Raw genomic sequence first — 20,327 nt, 5'->3', positions numbered from 1 at the left:
TCTGGCCAGAGGAGAACTATCCAAACAGCTTTATTTCTAAGTATTTGATGCACTAGGGACATCCCAGTTTTCTTCTAAGCAACAAACAGTGCAGACATTTAAAAGAAACATCAATTTTAGGGTGTGTAAGCTGCTATCTTAGCTATAAAGGCTGGCTACAATCCAGCAATCATTTAGAAGCTTAGATAAAATCTAACATCTGATTTGCCCAGCTGTCTTGAACATTTCCCTAAACCATGGAGATCCATAATTCCTTTCACTGAATCAAGGTCATGAGCAACATGTCAGAAGACTAAGAAGAGGGGTAATAATGATGAGCCACAAAGCAAGAAGAAGAAGAAGAAGAAGAAGAAGAAGAAGAAGAAGAAGAAGAAGAAGAAGAAGAAGAAGAAGAAGAAGAAGAAGGAGGAGGAGGAGGGAGGGTCAGCTACATTTATTTTAAGTGACAGTCTTAATGCAATGTTGATATAAAAGGCGGAACTCCACATTAACTTGCCTAGGCAAGTAACAAAAGCCAGATGGCTGCAATTCCAGGAAAAAGCAGATTTAGGAGGGAGATTTAGGATGCAATCCTATACCCACTGGAGAGGTGTGTGTGTTTGGGCTACACACACGGAACTCACTGGGAATTTTTAGTGGGCAGAAATAGGATTGTGTTGTTAAGAGAGGAGAAACAGTAAAAGTAAAAGAATGTGATGCTTTGCCTCCCTTATCAACTCCCCTCATCTCCAATTGCATTTGTGCTGTGTATTTCTTTGGCATGTTTTTTTTATAATATACGAAGCATTGATTATGTTTTTGTGCTGAATTTTCTATTCAGCTGCCTGTCTTGAGCAATGTTTTATTAGAAAGGCAGGATGTGTGTGTATTCTTAACAGCAAAGTACATAAGAAGTACATTGTAGTTAAGCCCTGCTGTAACTGTAGGGCCTTGGGCTGCAATACTCACTTCCCTTACCTACTGAATTCAAGAGGATTTACATCACAACAGACATGGTTAGTCTTGTGCTGGAAATCTATAGTGCATCCTAGTATACAGTCATACCTCGGTTTAAGTACGCGTCAGTTTGAGTATTTTCAGTTTAAGTACTCCGCGGACCTGTCTGGAACGGATTAATCCACTTTCCATTACTTTCAATGGGAAAGTTCGCTTCAGGTTAAGAACGCTTCAGGTTAAGTACGGACTTCCGGAACCAGTTACACTCATACCTCGGGTTAAGTACGCTTCAGGTTGAGTTCTCCGTGGACCCGTCTGGAACAGATTAATCCACTTTCCATTACTTTCAATGGGAAAGTTTGCTTTAGGTTAAGTATGCTTCAGGTTAAGTCCAGACTTCCAGAACCAATTGTGTTTGTAAACCGAGGTACCACTGAAGTTCACACATTTCTAGCTTAAAGTAGGAGAGCATGCTATTACAAATCTGACAACAAGACCACATTGGTCTGCAAGGTGTTTTATGTATCGGTGATGGTGGGTCATGGGGAAAAGGTAAAACCAGCCAGAAAGAGATGGTGTTTGCCATGTACTCTTCCTTGCCATTCAACACTGCAAGAGCAGAAGAAGGCCTCCCCATACATTCTCAGCTTCATGATTTGACCATCATGAAAACTGATCTGGAGGATACATTGAGGAGAAACTTGAACTTCCTTCTCTATCCCCCAGAATTTGAGAATCTGAGGTTTAACAGGAACTGTTGCATCCTCCTTGCCTGGCCATTGCCACCTGTTGTGCTCCTGGATCTGATCCAGAGAGAAGAAGGCTTCCATGCATGGGAAACCACTCCTGTTTATCAAGGGGAAGGCAGAACTTCCACAGGAATCATAGAGGGGCTGCTTCTATTCTAGATAGCCAGGATATGCATGGACAGAACTATTTAATTCATTAATAATAACAGTAACTTGAACGAGCTTTAGCTTGCTTTTCCTTCCTTCCTCCTGTTCCTTTTCCTCATGTCTTGTGTCTGTTTTAGATTATGGACTTGAGGGAACTGCTTTAGAACTGATATCCATAAGCTACCCAAAGAGCCTTTTTGGCTAAAGGGCAGCATCTAAATGCCTTAAATAAATAACAGCTAATAGGCAATTATGGAAATCTCACTTCCTGCAATGGTCTTACCATGCAAATTGCCCTTTGCTGCTGTGTGGGAGAGGGACTAAAACTAAGGCCCTTCCCTTCACAAACAGCAGTGGGAGCCATGGCTTCTTTTATTGCCGAAGGAAGGAGAGAAAACAGAATGTTTCCTCCAGGAACAGAAAGCTGTCCTATCCATCTCTCCCATCTGCTACAAAGAACTCAGACCCACAGCTCCCACTTGTGCAAACCCAGCTTGTGACCTTCTGAGTGTAACCGTAGACTTGCGTAAATAGCATTTCCATTTAGATGAGCAGTTAGATTTCGGAATCCAAATGTTTGAGATGTCCGTGAGACCATTAGATACATTGCTGTCTGCATTATTTATAGTAATGTATAAGATATTTCCATATTTGTTTGGGGTCGTTCGTCCCCCCCAATCCAGGGAACATGAACTCTATCTTCTTTCTTTTCTTTTTGGCCTTGAACTCATAATATGGTTCACTGGCTATTCCAAGGAAATGGGCTTGCATACTATGTTATTTGCTGCACATGGAGAAAATGAATCATGTTGAAAGCTGCTTATAGCTGTTGCAACTAGACTTTTGTATCCATATCTATTTCATTTTGATTTTATTGTAAATTCTGTTAAAGTTGTAGAACTGGGATGGTTGGTGTTGGACTCCAGCTCCCATCAGCCCCAGTCAATCTGGCGAATGGTCAGGAATTATGGGAGTTATAGTCCAATGGTGACTGGGGGACCACAAGTTCCCCGTTCTTCATCTAGAGACTGGGTGAGTAGTAGTGCCAAGACGAAAGTTAAGAATGCAAGGTTGTAGCCAACTCTGACTCAGAGTACACCCATTGAAATTAATGGCTTTGGCTCACTTAGATTTATTGATTTCAATGGATCATCTCTGAGTAAATGTTGGTTGATTACACCAAAGTGTAAGAAGTACTAACCTAATGTCTTCAGTAAGACTCCTTCCTCAGTTGTTTGTTGTGTTTTTGTGCATTTTAAACTATGTCATTTAAGATGATTTCACTTGTGTCCACTAGATAAAAATTCCGCATCTCTCTGGGTGTTTCTAGGCTGTCACTATTTTGTAGGAAGTATTCAAGCAAGAAGGGGAAATTTAGGTTTGTGCCCTTAAAGTGCATTAGTTGTACCAAGGCAAAAAAATACTTTAATCCACATTTTTTTTTAAAGACAACGAAACAAAATATCCAACTCATTGCAGTTAGGAAAGTGATGAGGAAATGCTGAAAACAGTGGGGCAAATGAATGAGCAACATGAAGATGTATAAGCACCTCAGGGTCAATGTTGTATAATCACCTTTCAAACAAACCAGAACGAATCCTCAAGGCTGGAGATAATCTAAGCTCTGCATATGTTTTTGGGCAAACAAGTTAGGACGATTGCTCAATAAACAGGTTATTTGGAGGAGGATTTGGAATTTCTTCCTTAGTGCAGAACTACCACAGTTTCCAGATCTGGTGTTTCATAAGCAAAAAGCTGTATTGCTCATGGAACGGAGATCATATTCCTCACTTCCAACTGTTTGTGAGCAAGCATTACTTCCTTCCTGTTGTTGCTTAAGGGTAGTGAAGTTTACCTTCTTCTTGCCTGGGAGTTGGAGTGATCAGAATGCACGATGTCCTGACCCTATCATGCAGTGTGCTGGTTTGTATTTTCTTTCCAACTCTGCCTGTAGAGGACCAAAATCCGGTTATTCATTTTAGACTTACTGGGTCCATTTTGACTTCACTATGTCCTGTTTCCTGACTGGACTAGATTTAGCAGGCCAGAGAACAGGCGCAGGGATGTCTGATTTCTGGGGTGGCCACATGTTCTACTTTACAAAGGAATATTCTCTCTTTGAAGGTGTTTTCTACTTGAAGGGCTGTCTGGTCCAAGTCCAATAAAGAACTACAAAAGAGCAGGGGCTTTGAAGTTGTCCACTAACAACTAGCATCTGAAGAGCAGGTTGAACAGGTACACAGATCACCTGCCTCACTGAGTTGAGATGAATTGCATTTCCATTTAAATTACAGTAATTTTTTTCCATATTTGCATATATACATACAAATTAGAATAAGCAACTTTATACAAAACTGCAATTATACAAAACTGCAATTATACAAAACTGCAATTATACAAAACTGCAACTTTATACAAAACTGCATATATATGGCAATTATTTCCTGATCTTGTGGTGATGCATTTTCTGGAAACTGAACCCGTCTTTAACCTTTGTTAAGCAGCTCCAATATTAACACTATCCATCAAATCCACTGAAATTTTTAACAATGAAATTGTTAACAACTAATAAGGTAACAAATATTCTCATATTTTGCAGCCCCATACAATTCTGTCGCAGTATTTGTGAAAAGCACAGTTCATAAATGTATGTAACTTCATTAATAATATTTAGCTGTTACTTTAGGTTAAGTCAATTTTTAAAACAAAAACACAAAAACCGAATGAACCACCCCCTAGGCATCAATAGATCAAACTTTACAATCATAGTACCATAAAGTTCTCTTGCACTTGCTGCTCACTTGATGGATGAAGGGAAATTCCTCCCAGTATTAGCCTGTTAGCAATAAAACCAAGCAGATGATCTGCTGTGCTTTCCCTTGGCAGTTATAAACTGGGGGCTGCTGCAAGCCACATGATTATATTACTCTACTGCATGCTGCAGGTCCTGTGGGTAACCCCAGACTGGAGCAAACACGCTCTAACCTGGAAGCAATTATCAAAAAAATCCTGCACCACAAATCCTTTTACCTTCAGTCATAGCAGTTCCCTTTGCAATCCTATAGCACTGCAGTGGTCATCTGTAACAAACTCCCTTTTTTAAAGGGGGCTAAGCAAAAAGCCACCTGTGAAAATGTGCTTGAGGCTAAATAAACTGGCAAGCTGTTATACTTGAGGGAACAATCAGGGAAAATATATCAGATTTTGCTGTAATTATGCCTGTCATTTTGAGGCTATATGGATTTGGATGGGAGTAGAGGACTGAAACTGAAAACTGGTATCTGCTGAGATGCAACGAAAACAGTGTATCCAAGGTAGCACTAAGTTGAAGTCACTTAGCAGTACGTATACTGTACTTATTCTGCTGCCAAAGTTTTTCTTTTACGTCAGCAGAATGTTGTTGAGCAAGATAATGCACAAACAGGTTGCTGGTCGCTTTGTTGCAGGTGAGATGGCGCAACCTGTCACACACATTTCTGCCTGCGCACCTGTTGCATTGTTTATCTCTGTAGTGTAAAATTAAAACTTCCCAGTCTGCCATTGCAAGGGTCCTTGCACTAGTGGGCAGGGAATGCTGGATACATCCCTATGGCTTCTATACTTTTATTAGAAAATAACAATACAGTATTTGAATGAACAACAACATGCAAGCATTATAGGTCCTTGTGGGGCATAAATAACTAAGAGCAAGATCATGCCTTGCAAGTTGCTGCAGCAGAGGACCTGTAAACAACAAAATGAGAGGGATGTTTGAGGCTACTATATCCTACCCACTGCCATTGGGTCTTATAAGAAGCTGTTGCAGGAGAGAGACTGACTGCAGGAGACAGGCATAATAGGAGGGGTGTTTCTGGGTTCAAGTTGAAACTGTCAAGTTCCCTTGTTAATTGTTGCTACTTCCATGCTGTTAATGTAATTGTGTTAAATTTATAGTGCTGAAAATTGGTTTCCCCCAATGTTTCTATTATGTTACTGTTTTGTCCCGTTTTGGAATTGTTTTTGCAATGGTTGCTTTAGAGATGTATCTTTGCTTTCTTTTATGCTGCTTTGAGCATAAATTGTTTTGAGGAAAGGCAACATACAGATAAAATGATGCTGGTGGATAGGAAGAATCTGCAAACATTTGACATAAAATTCATGGCGTACTATAATCTTAGGGATAACGTAATGAAAATGCTTTATAGATGGCACCACACTCCAGCAAAACTTGCTAAAATGTATAAAGGTAGATCACCAACTTGCTGGAGGTGCAAAAATGAGACAGGGACATACTTACACATGTGGTGGAATTGCACAGTCATCCGTGAATTTTGGGATAAATTATATAATGAATTCAAAAAGCTATTTAGATTTACAGTCAGCGGAAATTAGAAAAGATGTAAGACCATTGTTTATGTATGGAGCAACAGCAGCCAGAATATTAGTGGCAAGAAATTGGAAAAATGAAACAACACCCACGATAATAGAATGGCAGACTCTTATGATTGAATACCTCAAACTGGCAGATGACAGGGAAAGTAAGAGGTCTCTCAAACCAGAAAGAATGGAAAATATTCAAAGATTACCTAAAAACATATTGTTCAAATAACAATCTCCTTGCGGAACTAAACTGATCCTTGTAAAATACAATGTGTAAATGTTAATTTACTAGAGTACATGAAAACAAATCAGCGTAATAGAAGGCTGTGCGTTTAACATAAATAACAATACAAGTACAATGAGAAGAATTGGAAGTCCTTTATTTAGAAATTCAATGAATGATTGTATAATAATGAAAATTCTTTTTTTTGTATGTTTTCTTTCTTTTTCTTTTTTTGTCTTAATCTTTTCTTTTTTATCTCAATGTCTGTATATATATTTGTATTTTAATTCAATAAAGATGATTACAGTATTAACATTTGATTGTCATCAAAGGCAAACCACGTCCAAGTTGCTTACTTGATTTTGAACTAGCAGCAAGTCCTGCTTCCTGCTTTGCACAGCCCAGTAAATATGTCCATTTGCTGCAAATTATGAGGAGCAGAAACATGGGGAAACACACAGAGGAGCTGTGATTGGTTTTGGCTTCCTTAGGCCTATTTGGATATTTATAAACCAGACAATGCCAGTCATGGGGGTGAGGGAGTGGAGTCACATTCAGTGAATGCCCCCCTCTGCACTGTGTGTGTGGGGGAATCCCACCTCTACAAATTCAAAAAAGCAATAAGGTCTATTTTTCATTTGCTTGTCTCATCTTTCGTTCTAGCGGCAGGCAGAAATTACAACTTTGCAGATAATGATGGGTAAACTTCACCACTCAAATTATTACACTATTACACTTGTGGCCTTGCCAAGGGGAAAAGGGTTTCTACCATAACAAAAGCACAGGATTTTTGCATGGAAATAAATGAGCCCAATATCTCTCTTGCCCCCCTTTTTTCTATATATATAAAACTTGGATATAATTCTGCAATTTATTTTGTAGATGTATACCTCATATCCCAGTCTATTGTTGTTTCAACTTTTCAAAAGTCTTATATTATTATTTTTCTTATTTTATTATCAGGGTGGCTCACCTGGTGTCTTCATTACTTATCTTTAGGCACAAGCTGAAAATATTAATCTCCCAAGCTGTGGGCTAATTAAACAATCAATGGCCACTAAAACTGTGTGTGTAAAGTGTGTTTGTGGGTGCAGCGATTGTCTGCTAGATACTTTTGTGTATTTTTGTTTTTTTACAGTGCAAACCTCCCTAGTTCCTCAGAAGAAGAGCAGTGTATTATATCGTGGGCGTAGCCAAAGGAGGGGCAGCTGCCCCCAAAATAAAAATAAATAAATAAAAATACATAGCAAAGTGAGGTTCTGCCCCCCCCAAACAAAAGGCCTAATAAAAATCCTGGTTATGCCCATGTATTATGTATTGTAATAAACAGTGTTTTTTCTGGGGGGGATGCAGGGGTACACATACCCCTAAACATTTGGTGAATCTTTGTACTTTTGTCCATTTCCTGTATTTATTTTCCCTGACTTGAACTATAAAATGGTGATTTTCTTGAGTCAAAATGAGAGTGCCCCTTAGCTTTTTTTTTTTAAAGCGCTGGTAATAAATAACTAAAATTATCCATTTATAATAAAAATGTATTTATCTTTTTTTCCGTAAGCGGCTTTGAGGGGTGTTAAATATCAAGCGGTGTGTTGGTGGCGAAAAATTATTTCCCCGGGCGGCTTTTCTTTCCTTCCGCCTCGCACACCAGCTAATAATTGAATAAGTTCAGAATGCCAGAGCCAAGGGAAGCCCTTTTCCTGCCTTCCCTCCCACCTTCCCTCCTGCGGGCGGCGAGCATGAATGGGAGCCGCCGCCGCCGCCGCCGCGACGTCACTGGCGCGGAAGCGGAGGTTGCTCCGCCCCTTCCCTTTCCCCGGCCTCGGTGGCTCACGGGGCTTGGAGACGTCAGATTTGCATGGCAGCCTCCCGGAAGCGCTGAAGTGAGGGAGGCAAAACAGTAGAGGCGGCCAGGTGAGCGATCCGAAGGGCCAGGATGGCCGCTGGGTACAAACCGGGTGGCGCGTCCGGGAGGAGGGCAGGGGAAAAGAAGGGACGCGGAAACCGCAGCTTGATGTATTGCAGGGGACTTCTGTGAAACAGAGGACCCGGCTTTCCAGCAATCTGAAATAAACTAATAAAATAAAGCATTTCAGGCTGTAAAGAAAATGGCTAGGCTTAAATTTCCCCCTGCAAAGCCCAAACGAAGAGTCTTGTGGCATCTTAAAAGAGCAGCACGTTTTTGCTTCCTTGGAGCACAGCTCATTTCATCAGATGCAGACCAGACTATTAAGTGTGTGTATGCATATGTATGAGTGTTGCGTGGTGTGCATCTATCGGATCCAGTGTATTTTCATTGAGAAGGAAATCCCCATAGGCTCACTGGGGCTGATTCCATAGTAAATATGCAATAGGATCCCAGCCTTCAATGGAAATATGCTGAATATTGGCTATAAGGGACTTTCTGAACACTCCCCCCCCCCCCGTTGCTCTGTGACTTCTTAGGAAATGTTTTTTAAAAAGCAGTTGATGGAACCAAAAGGAAAATATGAGCTCTCTCTAAGAACAATTGTTTTATTAATGAAAGTGAATCTGCATTTGAATATGACTAACGGGCCAGATCCCTGCGGCGGGGTGAGTTCCCGTTGTTTGGTTCCAGCTTCTGCCCACCTAGCAGTTTGAAAGCATGTCAAAGTGCAAGTAGATAAATAGGTACCGCTCCGGCGGGAAGGTAAATGGCGTTTCTGTGTTCTGCTCTGGTTCGCCAGAAGCGGCTTAGTCATGCTGGCCACATGACCCAGAAGCTGTCTGCGGACAAACGCTGGCTCCCTCAGCCTATTGAGTGAGATGAGCTCCGCAACCCCAGAGTCGTCTGTGACTGGACCTAACGGTCAGGGGTACCTTTACCTTTACCTTTAACGGGCCAGATGAGAAGCTTTCTTTTCTTTTACAATAATGAGCAACAAGAAAAAAAAAAAAAGAAGAAGCTGTTCTGGCAAGGTTATAATGCAAGATTTCAGATGTGCACCTGAGAAGCAAACAGAATTTTAGACATATTGACCACACATTGTATTCTAGCATTGGTTTAGTATTCCTTAAATAGTGTTCTAACAAGAACTTGGCTTGTATGAAGTCAGCACTTCTAAACTCAGGGCACCAGGTACTTTACAGAGTTCCCTGAAGTAGTGAACCTGCAAAAGGCAGGTTGTTCTGTGAAAAACTTTATGCCTCAAGCTAAAATCCTGTGAACACCTGCCTATTGCAACATATTGAACTTAGTGGGATTTATTTCTGAAGAAACATGTGTATGGTTGGATTGTAAATTGCTTATGTAGGCCAGAACGTGTCTTAATGGCAGAACTCTCTAATGTACAGTCCTGGGGACCCATTTCCTGAATGCCCATGTAGCAGCCATAGTAACAGTTTCATAAATAAACTGTTTTATATACTCTGCATATTTTGTGGAGCACTTATTTTCCCAGGGGCTACTTAAAGACCCTCAGTGCACCCTGAGGGAAGGTGGAAGAGGAGAAGCTATGAACAGAGAGCTCATTTCACCAGCTCCTGAAGATGCCACCAGAAAAAAATAATTTGCTTTTTGTGGCGTGTGTGTCTTTTGAACCTTATTTTTGTTATTACTCATTTATTAGGCCTCCCTTCCACCCTATTAAGTATTTTACATTTCAAATCACTTTGCATTGCTTTGCGGGTATACAAAGGCAGTAGATAAATAAAATGCAGAAATAATATTCGTGTGTAGGTCTATTTTCAGCTACTATTTATTCTATTTTGTTTGCTTGGTTAGAATAATATAATTGTAGAGTTGGAAGGGACCATGAGGATCATCTAGTCCAACCCCCCACAAGTCAGGAAACCCTCAACAATTAAGAATATAAATAATCAAACTAAAATCTTGATTATTTTGGTTTGATTAGTTATATTCTTGTTGAAAACAGCTCTGGTGGTTATTAATGAAAAAGCAGGGTACACAAATTGAACAGGCACGCTGCTATTTTAGCTTAGTTGGCCTATGTTGCATAACGCTTAGAGCACTGGACTAAGATCCAGGTTCAAGTCTCGCAAAACTCCCTGGGTGTTTGTGTGCCAGCCACTTCCTCAGCCTAACTTGCACCACAGGACAAGGAGGTGTAGCTCAATGATAGAGGATATGCCTGACATGCAAAAGACCTCAGGTTCAGCTATAGGCCTGGAGGGAAAGTCCTGCCTAAACCTCTGAGGAGTCACCGCAAGTCAGGGTGAAGACATTACTGAGCTGGATGACCCAATCTTTTAACCAAGGAACCTTCCTTTGAGGGTGTTCCTTTTGTGGGGAGGCCCTTGTAAGTCACCCTGAGCCCCTGGGAGGAAAGGCCCGATAAAGAAAAGAAAGAAGTATATTGCAGGAAAAAAATGAGTTCTCTGTAGCCATTTAAATGTGGTTATGGTGTGAGAGCCCTGGGTGCAAATTCTGCCTCTGAGAAATGGCTCGTTTCTTTTTTGAAGTTCTTCCTATGGACAGAACGCCAGGTCAGCACTTGTTGGTACACGGTCCTGCAACTGAATGAGCAACTTCTTGTATTCCTGCCCGCCCCCAACAGCTCACATGTGCGCACATAACTGCAGTGTACTTAAAAAAATTCCTTCAGTAGCACCTTAAAGACCAACTAAGTTTATATTTTGGTATGAGCTTTCGTGTGCATGCACACTTCTTTCGTGTGCATGCACACGAAAGCTCATACCAAAATATAAACTTAGTTGGTCTTTAAGGTGCTACTGAAGGAATTTTTTTATTTTGCTTCGACTCAGACCAACACGGCTACCTACCTGCAGTGTACTTAGTCCTCCTTGCAAGTGTTGCCATCCCCCGTTATGTTTTCTAATCTGTAGCTGTTCCATAATTAAAGTCTAAACTGATTACATGTGTCCTGGAACTTGCTGACATTTATGACAATTTGGATCCTTCCATCAGGCAGTTCGGGGCAACATAAATGGAACCATCTTGTCTATCTTCATAGCAGCCCTGTGAGGAAGGGGCGTCTCTCTTGGTAGTTCTACCTCCCTCAGAGGTTTGTGTGTGTGTGTGTTTGTTTGTGTGTGCAGGGCCGGCTCTAGGGGTAGGCTGGGGGGCGCGGGGCTGGCAGGGGGATGCCGGACGCCGGAGCGATCTCTGCACCACGGCGCCAGGGCGCCTGACATGCTTGAGATGGCCCTGTGTGTGAGAGATGGCCTGGGAGGGGGGCATCCTCTGTGGCAGCCCCTAAATTGTGGAATTCCTTTCCCACAGAGGTGTGCCTGGCTTCTTCGATATACAACTTTCACTTCTTTACCCTGGCCTTTGACCCCCGACTTGTGTGATTAAAGGGCCCACCCTAACCCTCTGATTGTAATCTGTTTTGAGTTTCGAATTGTAAATTGTGGTAACCTACCCTGGAGCCTGCTGGAGTTTGATGATGATGATGATGATGATGATGATGACTGGTTTGAGCCCAGATCTAAGTCCAGCCCTCTCCTCTCCACTATGGCACAATGCTTTCTGTTCTGGTGTTGTGAACTGCAACTAGAACAATCCTATCGCTCCAAGGATCGCTGCTTGAGATGAACCACTGTGGGAAGGGAAGGGTTATTGTGGCAAAAAGTCTCTGTACCTTTGAAGTTTTGCCCTTTGCTTTGTCAGGCACTGCTGAGTCAATGAAGAGCGAGGAAGGAGCTGAATAGTGTTCGTGCTGTCAAAAGCTGGGGAACCCAGGATTCCAAAGAAGGACTAACCAGGACAGGTAATGGGGGGGTGGGGGTGGCATGTATAGACTGTGGTTCTGTCCTTTAAACTGAGGCGGTATTTTACACTGATGAGAAAATGTCCTTTAATTCCAGCTTTGTCTTTGAATACCACAGGGGCAGATGATAGCAGGGAAAGAATTAAAACTTACTCCTTGCCTATAATTTAGTGCTGTCAAAGTGATGGAGGTAAATGGCACCATTGGGAATCTAGTGAAATTGGATTAAATGACCACCCAAGGAAAATGGAAGGGAGATGAAAAAGAGCAGCCCCCCCCCCACTTTTTTCTGCTAGAGGTTGAATAGGACTGTGCCAAAGATCTTATGGACACACAGTTTGAAGGTCTGGTCTTCTCAGGTCAGGAATGAGGCACACAACACAAATAAAATGAGAATGAACAAGTTTCTTTTTAAAACCAAAACCAAAATGTACTTAGCTATCCATGGAAAAAGTAAAATTGTTACTGCTTGGTTCTCGTAACGGTTTCTTTTTTTGGAAAAAAAGAGAGAAAAACAGCTTAATATTGTGGGATACATTCCCTTGAGTTCTGAAGGACTTGTTTCCTTAAGACTGAATTCTTTAAGAAGGAAGCTAATATAGGGAAACATAAGTGAGGACTTGTGGAACTGGGCAGATCTAAAGTGAGAGAGTTATTTGCAGGCTGTGAGGAACCCTGTGAAGAGTCTTAACTGTTTTAGAAATATAAACTTTCTAGTCCTCATTGCTGTGAGGGGTTTTTTTTGTTTTTGTTTTTAAAAAAACTGTGATATTAAAGGGGGCTTTGGCAGTATAATTTTATCTTGGCAATAAGGATATAAGGACAGCATAGGACAGTATGAATAATAGTACAGTATTGGCCAGTCAGGCCACCAGAGGCTCTTCAGGAAGTTCTGAGACAGTGGTCTGCCTCATAAAGATATTTTATAGACAAGTGGGCTAGAGACTCAGGAATAAACTAAATGTGTGACATGGCACACACTGTTTAAAGCAGCTGGGGTGGGGGGTGGGAAGAGGAAAGCACTGGATTGGGGAAACAGTGCTGGTGAGGCAGGGAATTTTCCTGATCAGAACTGCCTCATCTAAAGCTAGCTGCTATTTGCCCTGTGGGAGAAAACGTGCACACTTACCCTGGGAATATTTTCATAACAGTTTCGGAGCAAGAATTTGCTCTGGCTTGGTTGTTATTAGCTTTGCACCATAGCTTTTCAAAGGACAGAAGTTTAGGTTGGAAAAGATATGTGTGTCTTTGGGGAGAAAGTTCACCCCTTCCCCTAGTCCTGCTTTCCATCCAATTCAAACACCCCATTGCAGCTACTTTTACTTTTGGGAAAAACACAGGAGATCTGATATCCTGTGTCTCCCAATGTCACATGCAGTTTGGCCCTCAAAAGCGAACCACACTGGAGAAATGCTTGTAACATTTTTGAAGCATTGCAACTGTGAATGCATTAGTACAGGAACTAGGTCCAGCCTCATGGTACGGAGTGAGCTCCCGTTGCTCGGTCCCAGCTCCTGCCAACCTAGGAGTTCGAAAGCTCGTCAGAGTGCAAGTAGATAAATAGGTACCACTCCGGTGGGAAGGTAAATGGCATTTCTATGTGCTGCTCTGGTTCACCAGAAACGGCTTAGTCATGCTGGCCACATGACCCGGAAGCTGTATGCCGGCTCCCTCGGCCACTAAAGTGAGATGGGCGCCGAAACCCCAAAGTCGTCCGTGACTGGACCTAATGGTCAGGGGTCCCTTTACTTTTACCTTTACTTACACTTGATTTTTAATGGGATACCTTTCCCCCCCAAAGCAGATGCACTTTAAAAAATACCCACAAAAGTGGACTAATGAGAGCAAATTTGTTACTCATGTGCACTCCAGATTTTTCTATTTTTTTTTAAAGCTACTGTCATGCGTTACTCAAGTTGTTTCAGACCTTGCTGTGCTCAGTTCGCAGTTTTGGAGTATGTTATTGCCTTTCGATCCCAAATCCTCCTTTCTGGTTGGACATTTGAAGTTAAATGCCTTGGTCCGATTTTTGCTTCACAGCTGCACTTCAGTCACATTTTTTGGCCACATGCCGTACTCTTGCTGAGGGTTAGTTAGCATGCAGCAAGCATACCCCATTTTTAATACTGGGCTTTGGCTGCTCAAGGCCATTTCTATTTTAGTGGCTAATCAATGGCCATGGAAGATGGTGGCCTGGTGACATGCGGGCAAGGCCATCTGATATTGAATTTCTATTGACAGAGGAGGCCGGTCCTTTAGGGCAAATGAGACACTGCCTCATCCAATCTCGCTGTGTCCTCAGCATTCCCACTTGCTTGCCTTCCGTATATTACAAGCAGCCCGGTGTGGGGGGCACCACACCCTGTCCTCAAAAAGCATATTGTCCTCACCACAAAAAGAATATTGTGCAGTTGGAAAGAGTTCAAGGAAAGGCATCCAAAATGATCAAGTGACTCTTCTGTTGCGGCCTTTGTGACTACTCAGCTTAGAGAAAAGGCAAGCAAGAGGAGACATGATAGATGCTCGTACATTTACGCACGGCGCGCAGGAAGTGGACAGGGAAAAGTTTCCCTCCCTCTCTCACAATGCTAGAACTTGCTGACATCCAATGAGGCTGAATGTTGGAAGGTTCAGGACAGATAAAAGAAAGCACTTCGCACAGTGCATAGTTAAACTTTGCAACTCCCTCTCCCCTAAGAGGCAGTGATGGCCGCCAACTTGGATAGCTTTAAAAGAGGACTGGACAAACTCGTGGGGGATAGGGCTACCAATGGCTGCTAGGCCGTGATGGCTATGCTCTGCCTCCATGGTTGGAAACTGTAGGAGCGGAGAGTGCTCTTGTGCTCAGATCCTGCCTGTTGGCAGCTGGACGGTTACTGTGGGTATAGGAGGTTGGACTAGATGGACCATTGGCCTGATCCAGCAGGCTGTTCTTATGCCAGCCTCTCCCCCTCAATCTGCCTTTGTAGAACTCAGCAGGGGAAAATAGGGGGGGCAAAACTAGAATTAGTTGGCTCTACTTGCCATTGACTCTGGCCGCACCTACTGATGGCCTCTCTGTTTTCTGCCCTACGGATCCTGATGGGCACCAGCCATCATCGTCAGTCAGCAATGGCTTCATGTCCCCATGCCAAGGCAAGCTGCAAGTTCCAATAGAATCCCCATGGAGGGATTCAGTCAATTGGTGGTATGGTAGTGGGCTACAGTGAGGCTGATCTTATTCCAAAAGAGCTCCAGTTTCTTTAAGTGGTGTAAAGAAGAATTTTTTCCCCAGTGGCACAGTTCCCTTCGCCACCATCACAATGTTGGAATAAAAACAACAACCCTGCACTCACTGAACATTGTTCTGCAGAATAGCTCTTCCAAAGATAGAATATTGATCCCTTTTGGAAAATGGTTACTGGCCCTGACCAGATGGTATGTTCCTAATTAGAAGTATGATCTTGTAGCTTCTGTGTCATGCTGAATGAATATTAGTGACTCAGTAGCAGCTGATTCAGGGCCAATTCCAGTGTGAAGTTGCTTATTGTATACAGTTTCCCCGTTTCAGATGTTAATTGACATATCTGAATGAGCACCCACTGTTCTTTGTGACTGACGAATTAATAATGTAGATGTGAGCCCAGGCTAATCTGCAGATGGACCTGCATGGTTTTGTATAGTGAATATTCCACCAGCACTGGAATAGTCCAAAATAACCTCAGTCTTCTGGGCAATGGAGTCATTTGGGGAATGCACAATTAGTGCCAAAAGGAGCTGTTGTAATCCTGAATTATAATCTGGGATAGAGATGATCAACGTGTGCTGGTTTCTGGGATAACCGACCCAAGACTGTTTTGGCATCAAGTGGCATATAAATAAATGATAATGATAACTAGAAAGAAAGGGTTTTATACCTGCCAGATCATCTATGATGAGAGGTAGGATATGAATTTTATAAAAATTAATACAGTGGTACCTCAACATATGAATGCCTCGACTACCGAAGGTTTCGACTTACGAAGTCGGCAAACCCGGAAGTCCTTTCGCCGCGTGTGCGTTCTGCACCTGCTCAGAAGTGGCGCGTGCAGTCTGCGCATGCACAAAGCGCAAAATCGCACTTCGCGCATGCGCACAATGGGCGCTTTGACAACCAAAGGGTTCGACTTACGAAGAGCGCCGCGGAACGGGTCACCTTCGTAAGTCGAGGCACCACTGTAAAAATATAGACATATCTCCCAGTAAAATGGTAGCTCTGGGGATTCAGTGATCTGTGACACATGAATTGCCCAAAGTTGTTATTATGAGCATCTTATCTAAATACACTCTCCAACAAGCCATGTTTCTTATTTCTCTGTTTTGTTTATATCTTTCCTTTCGTCCACGGAACCACAGGGCAGCGCACATGTTTTCCCCCCTCCCCATTTTATGATTGCAACAATCCTGTAAAGTAGGTTTGGTTGAGAGATAATTGCTGACCAAAGGTTCATGGCTGATCGGGGATTTGAACTGCCAGTTTCCCACATTGTAGCCCAAGATACTAACCATTACACCACACTTACTTGGATTTTGGGAAGGAGACATGGAAAGTTGCAAGGGCAAGGGCTGACAGATCCAAACTTGGAAAAATGAAACGTTTTCTTTCCCTTGGGAAACGTGTTACTGAGTGAGAAAGGAGGGATTGTGGAACCTACTGACTGTCCTTGGCAGTAAACTATAATACGATGGCACATAGGAAGCAGTGAGAAGCTCTAGGAACATTCCCCACAATTGAGAGCAGCAGCAGCAGCTTGTGAATTGCTTCCTTCCTGTTTGATGTCCTTGCCCTTCTCACATGCCTCAGAGCATCTGTTGCGCTTCGTTTCCGAAAGTTTCCCATACACAGTACTTCCTCCAATCTGCCACTCATGAGGCATCCACTGCCAAGAGATTCATCATTACAAATGCAAGGTCCTGGAAGTTGGCAGAGTGCGGGCGGGGTCAAACTGTACTGCAGTAAAGTTGCCTGTAGGAGAAGAAAGGGGGGGGGGGAAGGAGAAAGAGAGTTCGCGTGCAGGTTCTGGTTGGAAACCAAGGGGTTTCTTTTACAGATTTGAAATATTTAGGTATGAAATCCACAGGACTCTCAGACTTTCTTTTTAAAAAATATAAATCCAAATAGGAATATGGCTCCCAAGAAGACTACAGAGCTGCTTCATCTGCTTCGACAAGCAATGAGAAACTCCAAATATGTTCCAGAGCCGATCCAAGCCTACATTGTACCCTCCGGAGATGCGCATCAGGTATGGGATTCAGCAGAATTGTCTTCTGTCGGTAGAATTCTTCCCTCCCTTTTGCTCCTTCTGCCAAGAGCTAAGGATTAAGGTTCTTTAACCAAGCGTCTTTAATATGTAGAGGTATCCCTATTCTAAGCCTATATCAAGGTGATGCACACTGTGAAAAGGTCCAGTGTTCTATTCTCACAGTGGGAATGTTTATGGGAGCCCACAAAATGCTGGGAACACAGTAGGATTCCTGTCCCCCAGCAGCTACCACCATCAGTTCATTTATCACCTTCTGAACAGCCGTCTCAAGGGAATTTACATATGAGATTATGAAACACAAAATCAGCAAATGCATTTAAAACAAGACTGGAACCCTAGGAAAGCAGACACTCGTGGTTAAGACCCCTTTCTTTGACTGGGAACAAAAATATCTGCTGTTGTTTCCGGAAGGTGCAGGTAGTGGACACTTCTTGTCTCTTGATAGGAATGCTGTTCCACAAAACGGGGGCAGCCACGTGGAAAGCCCTGCTCCAGGATTAATGGCTACTCCATTGTCCACTTTTTATGCTTTATGCAGAGAACAGTGCCTCCAGCTGCCAGTGCGCAGTGTTCTTCATCTAATAAAGCAAGCAAACCAAACACGCACACAGCTATTCTGCTCTCAGGTTGCTACAGGCAAGGGGTTTTTATTTTTTATTTTTATTTTGCAGCTGCTACAGGTGCTTCTTTTCCTGCCTGAGGCTGCTTCTCTGTAGCTCTGGTTACGCTTGTGAGACTTTTAACATGTTCCTGTGGATCTTGGAATATGACCTACCAGATTCTTTATTTCGTTGTGTCGCTTTAGGGAATGCAGTAATGCAAAGACCTCGCATTATGCTTTTCCTGTTGGGCAAGTTTATCAGGTTTGTTCTGCTCAGAGAGCTGAATGGCCAGGAAGAAACCCGCCTCCCCCCCTATTTTGTATCCACTAGGTTTGCTGCAAACCATGACTTCAGCAAAACCATGTCTCCCCTCCCCCCCGTACATGGTTCAAGCCTTGACTCTCAGGACACAAGTACTTGTGTGCTGAAGTGGACAGAGTGACCGAGGAGTCCTGCATTCAAACCCCCACTTGGGAGATCTCACAATCTATTAGTCGACCCTACCTCACAGAGTTGTTGGGGGGATATAAAGAGTGGGACTGGCAATTCATGGCTTCCTAAAACTTCTTAAAGGAGAGAGGTGGGATAAAAACGTAATAATGAATTAAGAAAAAAGAAGAAGAATGAACTGCCTGACTGATTTTCTACCAGTGTTCCTCAGCAAGGCTTCAAGTGGGGTGGTGGTAGTAGGGCTGCCTACCATTTCACAGCGTCAAAGTTATCTTATGCAAAGTAAGCATATCTACTTAATTTCATAAATTATTTGTGGGGCTGGATGGAAGCTGACGGTGGTGAGCTGTACTAGCCATGGTTAATGCTAACCAGAGGTTCCATCGGAATCAGGGTTTGATGCACTTGTAAACCTCGGTTGAGGGGTACCTGGCTAGGTTGAAGCATGATTAGCATTGATAAAAAATATCACTGTAAACCATGATTCAGGCCAACAAGAAAATGGAATTTAGGAAGAGTAGGAAGGATGCATGCCCTAGGTTGCCTCAGTTTGCAAACCACTGTTTGCGTGGAGCCGGTATTGTGGCTGTACTAGTCTGTGAACATCAGAGCTGAAAAGCTACGGTACCTTTTTCATAGTTTTAGAAGAAGTAGATTCTGCCTTAGCAAATTAAGTTCTGAATTGCATGGGGTACATCCCGGCAGTGGAGACTTCTAGGCTTATTTGCTTTGAGTTTATAGTAAAGGCCAGAACAGCTTGTGGGCAGTGGTTGAAATTCTTAACGGGGAGATTTTAGGCAGACACCCATTTTCCAGTACTTCTCAAAAAATCCAGTTAGAGGATGCCAGTAAAATAAAGCAAAGGTTACATCAGAAGATCAGAAGATACTTGGGGTGTTTCTTCCGCTTGTGTTGCCACATCAAAGGCCTGACTTGTTTGGCTGGACAGTGGTGTGGTCAAGAGTGAAATAAACATGAGCGCTGAGAGATATGTCAGAGGAAAAAATACTGCCGATCTGAAGTAAACAAATGAAGAATAAACATGGAGGTTTAAATGTCTTGGTGGAATAATTCTATGAAGGCAGCCTTCTCCAGCCTGGTGCCCACCAGATGTTTGGGATTCTCACCAGCCGCAGCTGGCACAGCTGGGCAGAGGAAGAGCTTGTTCAGATTTTTAAGTATTTCTTTGCATCTGGAAGAGCACCTGATAGGGGAGCACAGCTAATTCCAGGAAGCATGTTCTGCTGTTCTTGGTGTCCCTCTCTGCAGTTATGCAACATTAGGCTCACTTTCCCCTTTTTCTTTTCACCATTCATTTCTAGAGTGAGTACAGTGCGCCTTGTGATTGCCGAAGACAGTTCATCTGCGGGTTTGATGGCTCAGCAGGTATGTTCCCAGAACTGTGCTTGACCCCATCACATTTGACGGTTTTTAAGCTTTGAATGCCAAGCTCCTCCTCTGAGGATCACGGGCCAGAACACGAATCTCTCCAACTCCCTCTAAAGCTAAAGTGCGGTACAGTTGTTGCTGTTATTTTACATCCAGTCTGGGTATGGCTGTTTAATAACCTGCGTGTGATTTGCAAAATGTCATGATACACCCACCCACCGCTTAAGACAATCTCTAAGTGGTTTACAAAATGCATTCAATATGTATAGATAACCCAACACCGAAACTGCAAAACTACAATATAATACAATGCAATAAAACAATAGCATTCCTAAAAACAACAACAACATAGCAACTCATTTCGAAACACCGTTAGAGTCAGCAGTCCGTTCTCTCTTTTTCTTTCCTCTTGCCGAAGCACATCCTGACTCACAAAATACAGCACCCAAATACAACACTTGTGGGGAGAATCGGGA

General features: G+C 42.8%; 1 protein-coding gene across 2 annotated transcripts in view; it reads left to right on the top strand.

Moving 5' to 3' along the window:
- Nucleotides 1-8,201: 8,201 nt before the first annotated feature.
- Nucleotides 8,202-20,327, top strand: part of XPNPEP1 (X-prolyl aminopeptidase 1) — a 35,883-nt gene continuing 23,757 nt past the window's right edge. The window contains exons 1-5 of one of the 2 annotated variants that reach the window (XM_035133138.2): nucleotides 8,229-8,328; nucleotides 11,324-11,420; nucleotides 12,029-12,128; nucleotides 17,269-17,389; nucleotides 19,785-19,848. In XM_035133138.2, the coding sequence (XP_034989029.2) occupies nucleotides 17,273-17,389; nucleotides 19,785-19,848 (181 nt within the window). In that variant the 5' untranslated portion in view covers nucleotides 8,229-8,328; nucleotides 11,324-11,420; nucleotides 12,029-12,128; nucleotides 17,269-17,272. Of the gene's footprint in view, nucleotides 8,329-11,323; nucleotides 11,421-12,028; nucleotides 12,129-17,268; nucleotides 17,390-19,784; nucleotides 19,849-20,327 lie in introns of both variants that reach the window. The other variant, XM_035133137.2, reaches the window with a different exon arrangement.

This window comes from Zootoca vivipara, chromosome 5 (genome assembly GCF_963506605.1).
Source record: "Zootoca vivipara chromosome 5, rZooViv1.1, whole genome shotgun sequence".
In the NCBI taxonomy this organism is placed as follows: Eukaryota; Metazoa; Chordata; class Lepidosauria; order Squamata; family Lacertidae; genus Zootoca; species Zootoca vivipara.
This window is presented reverse-complemented; position numbering and strand designations above follow the sequence as displayed.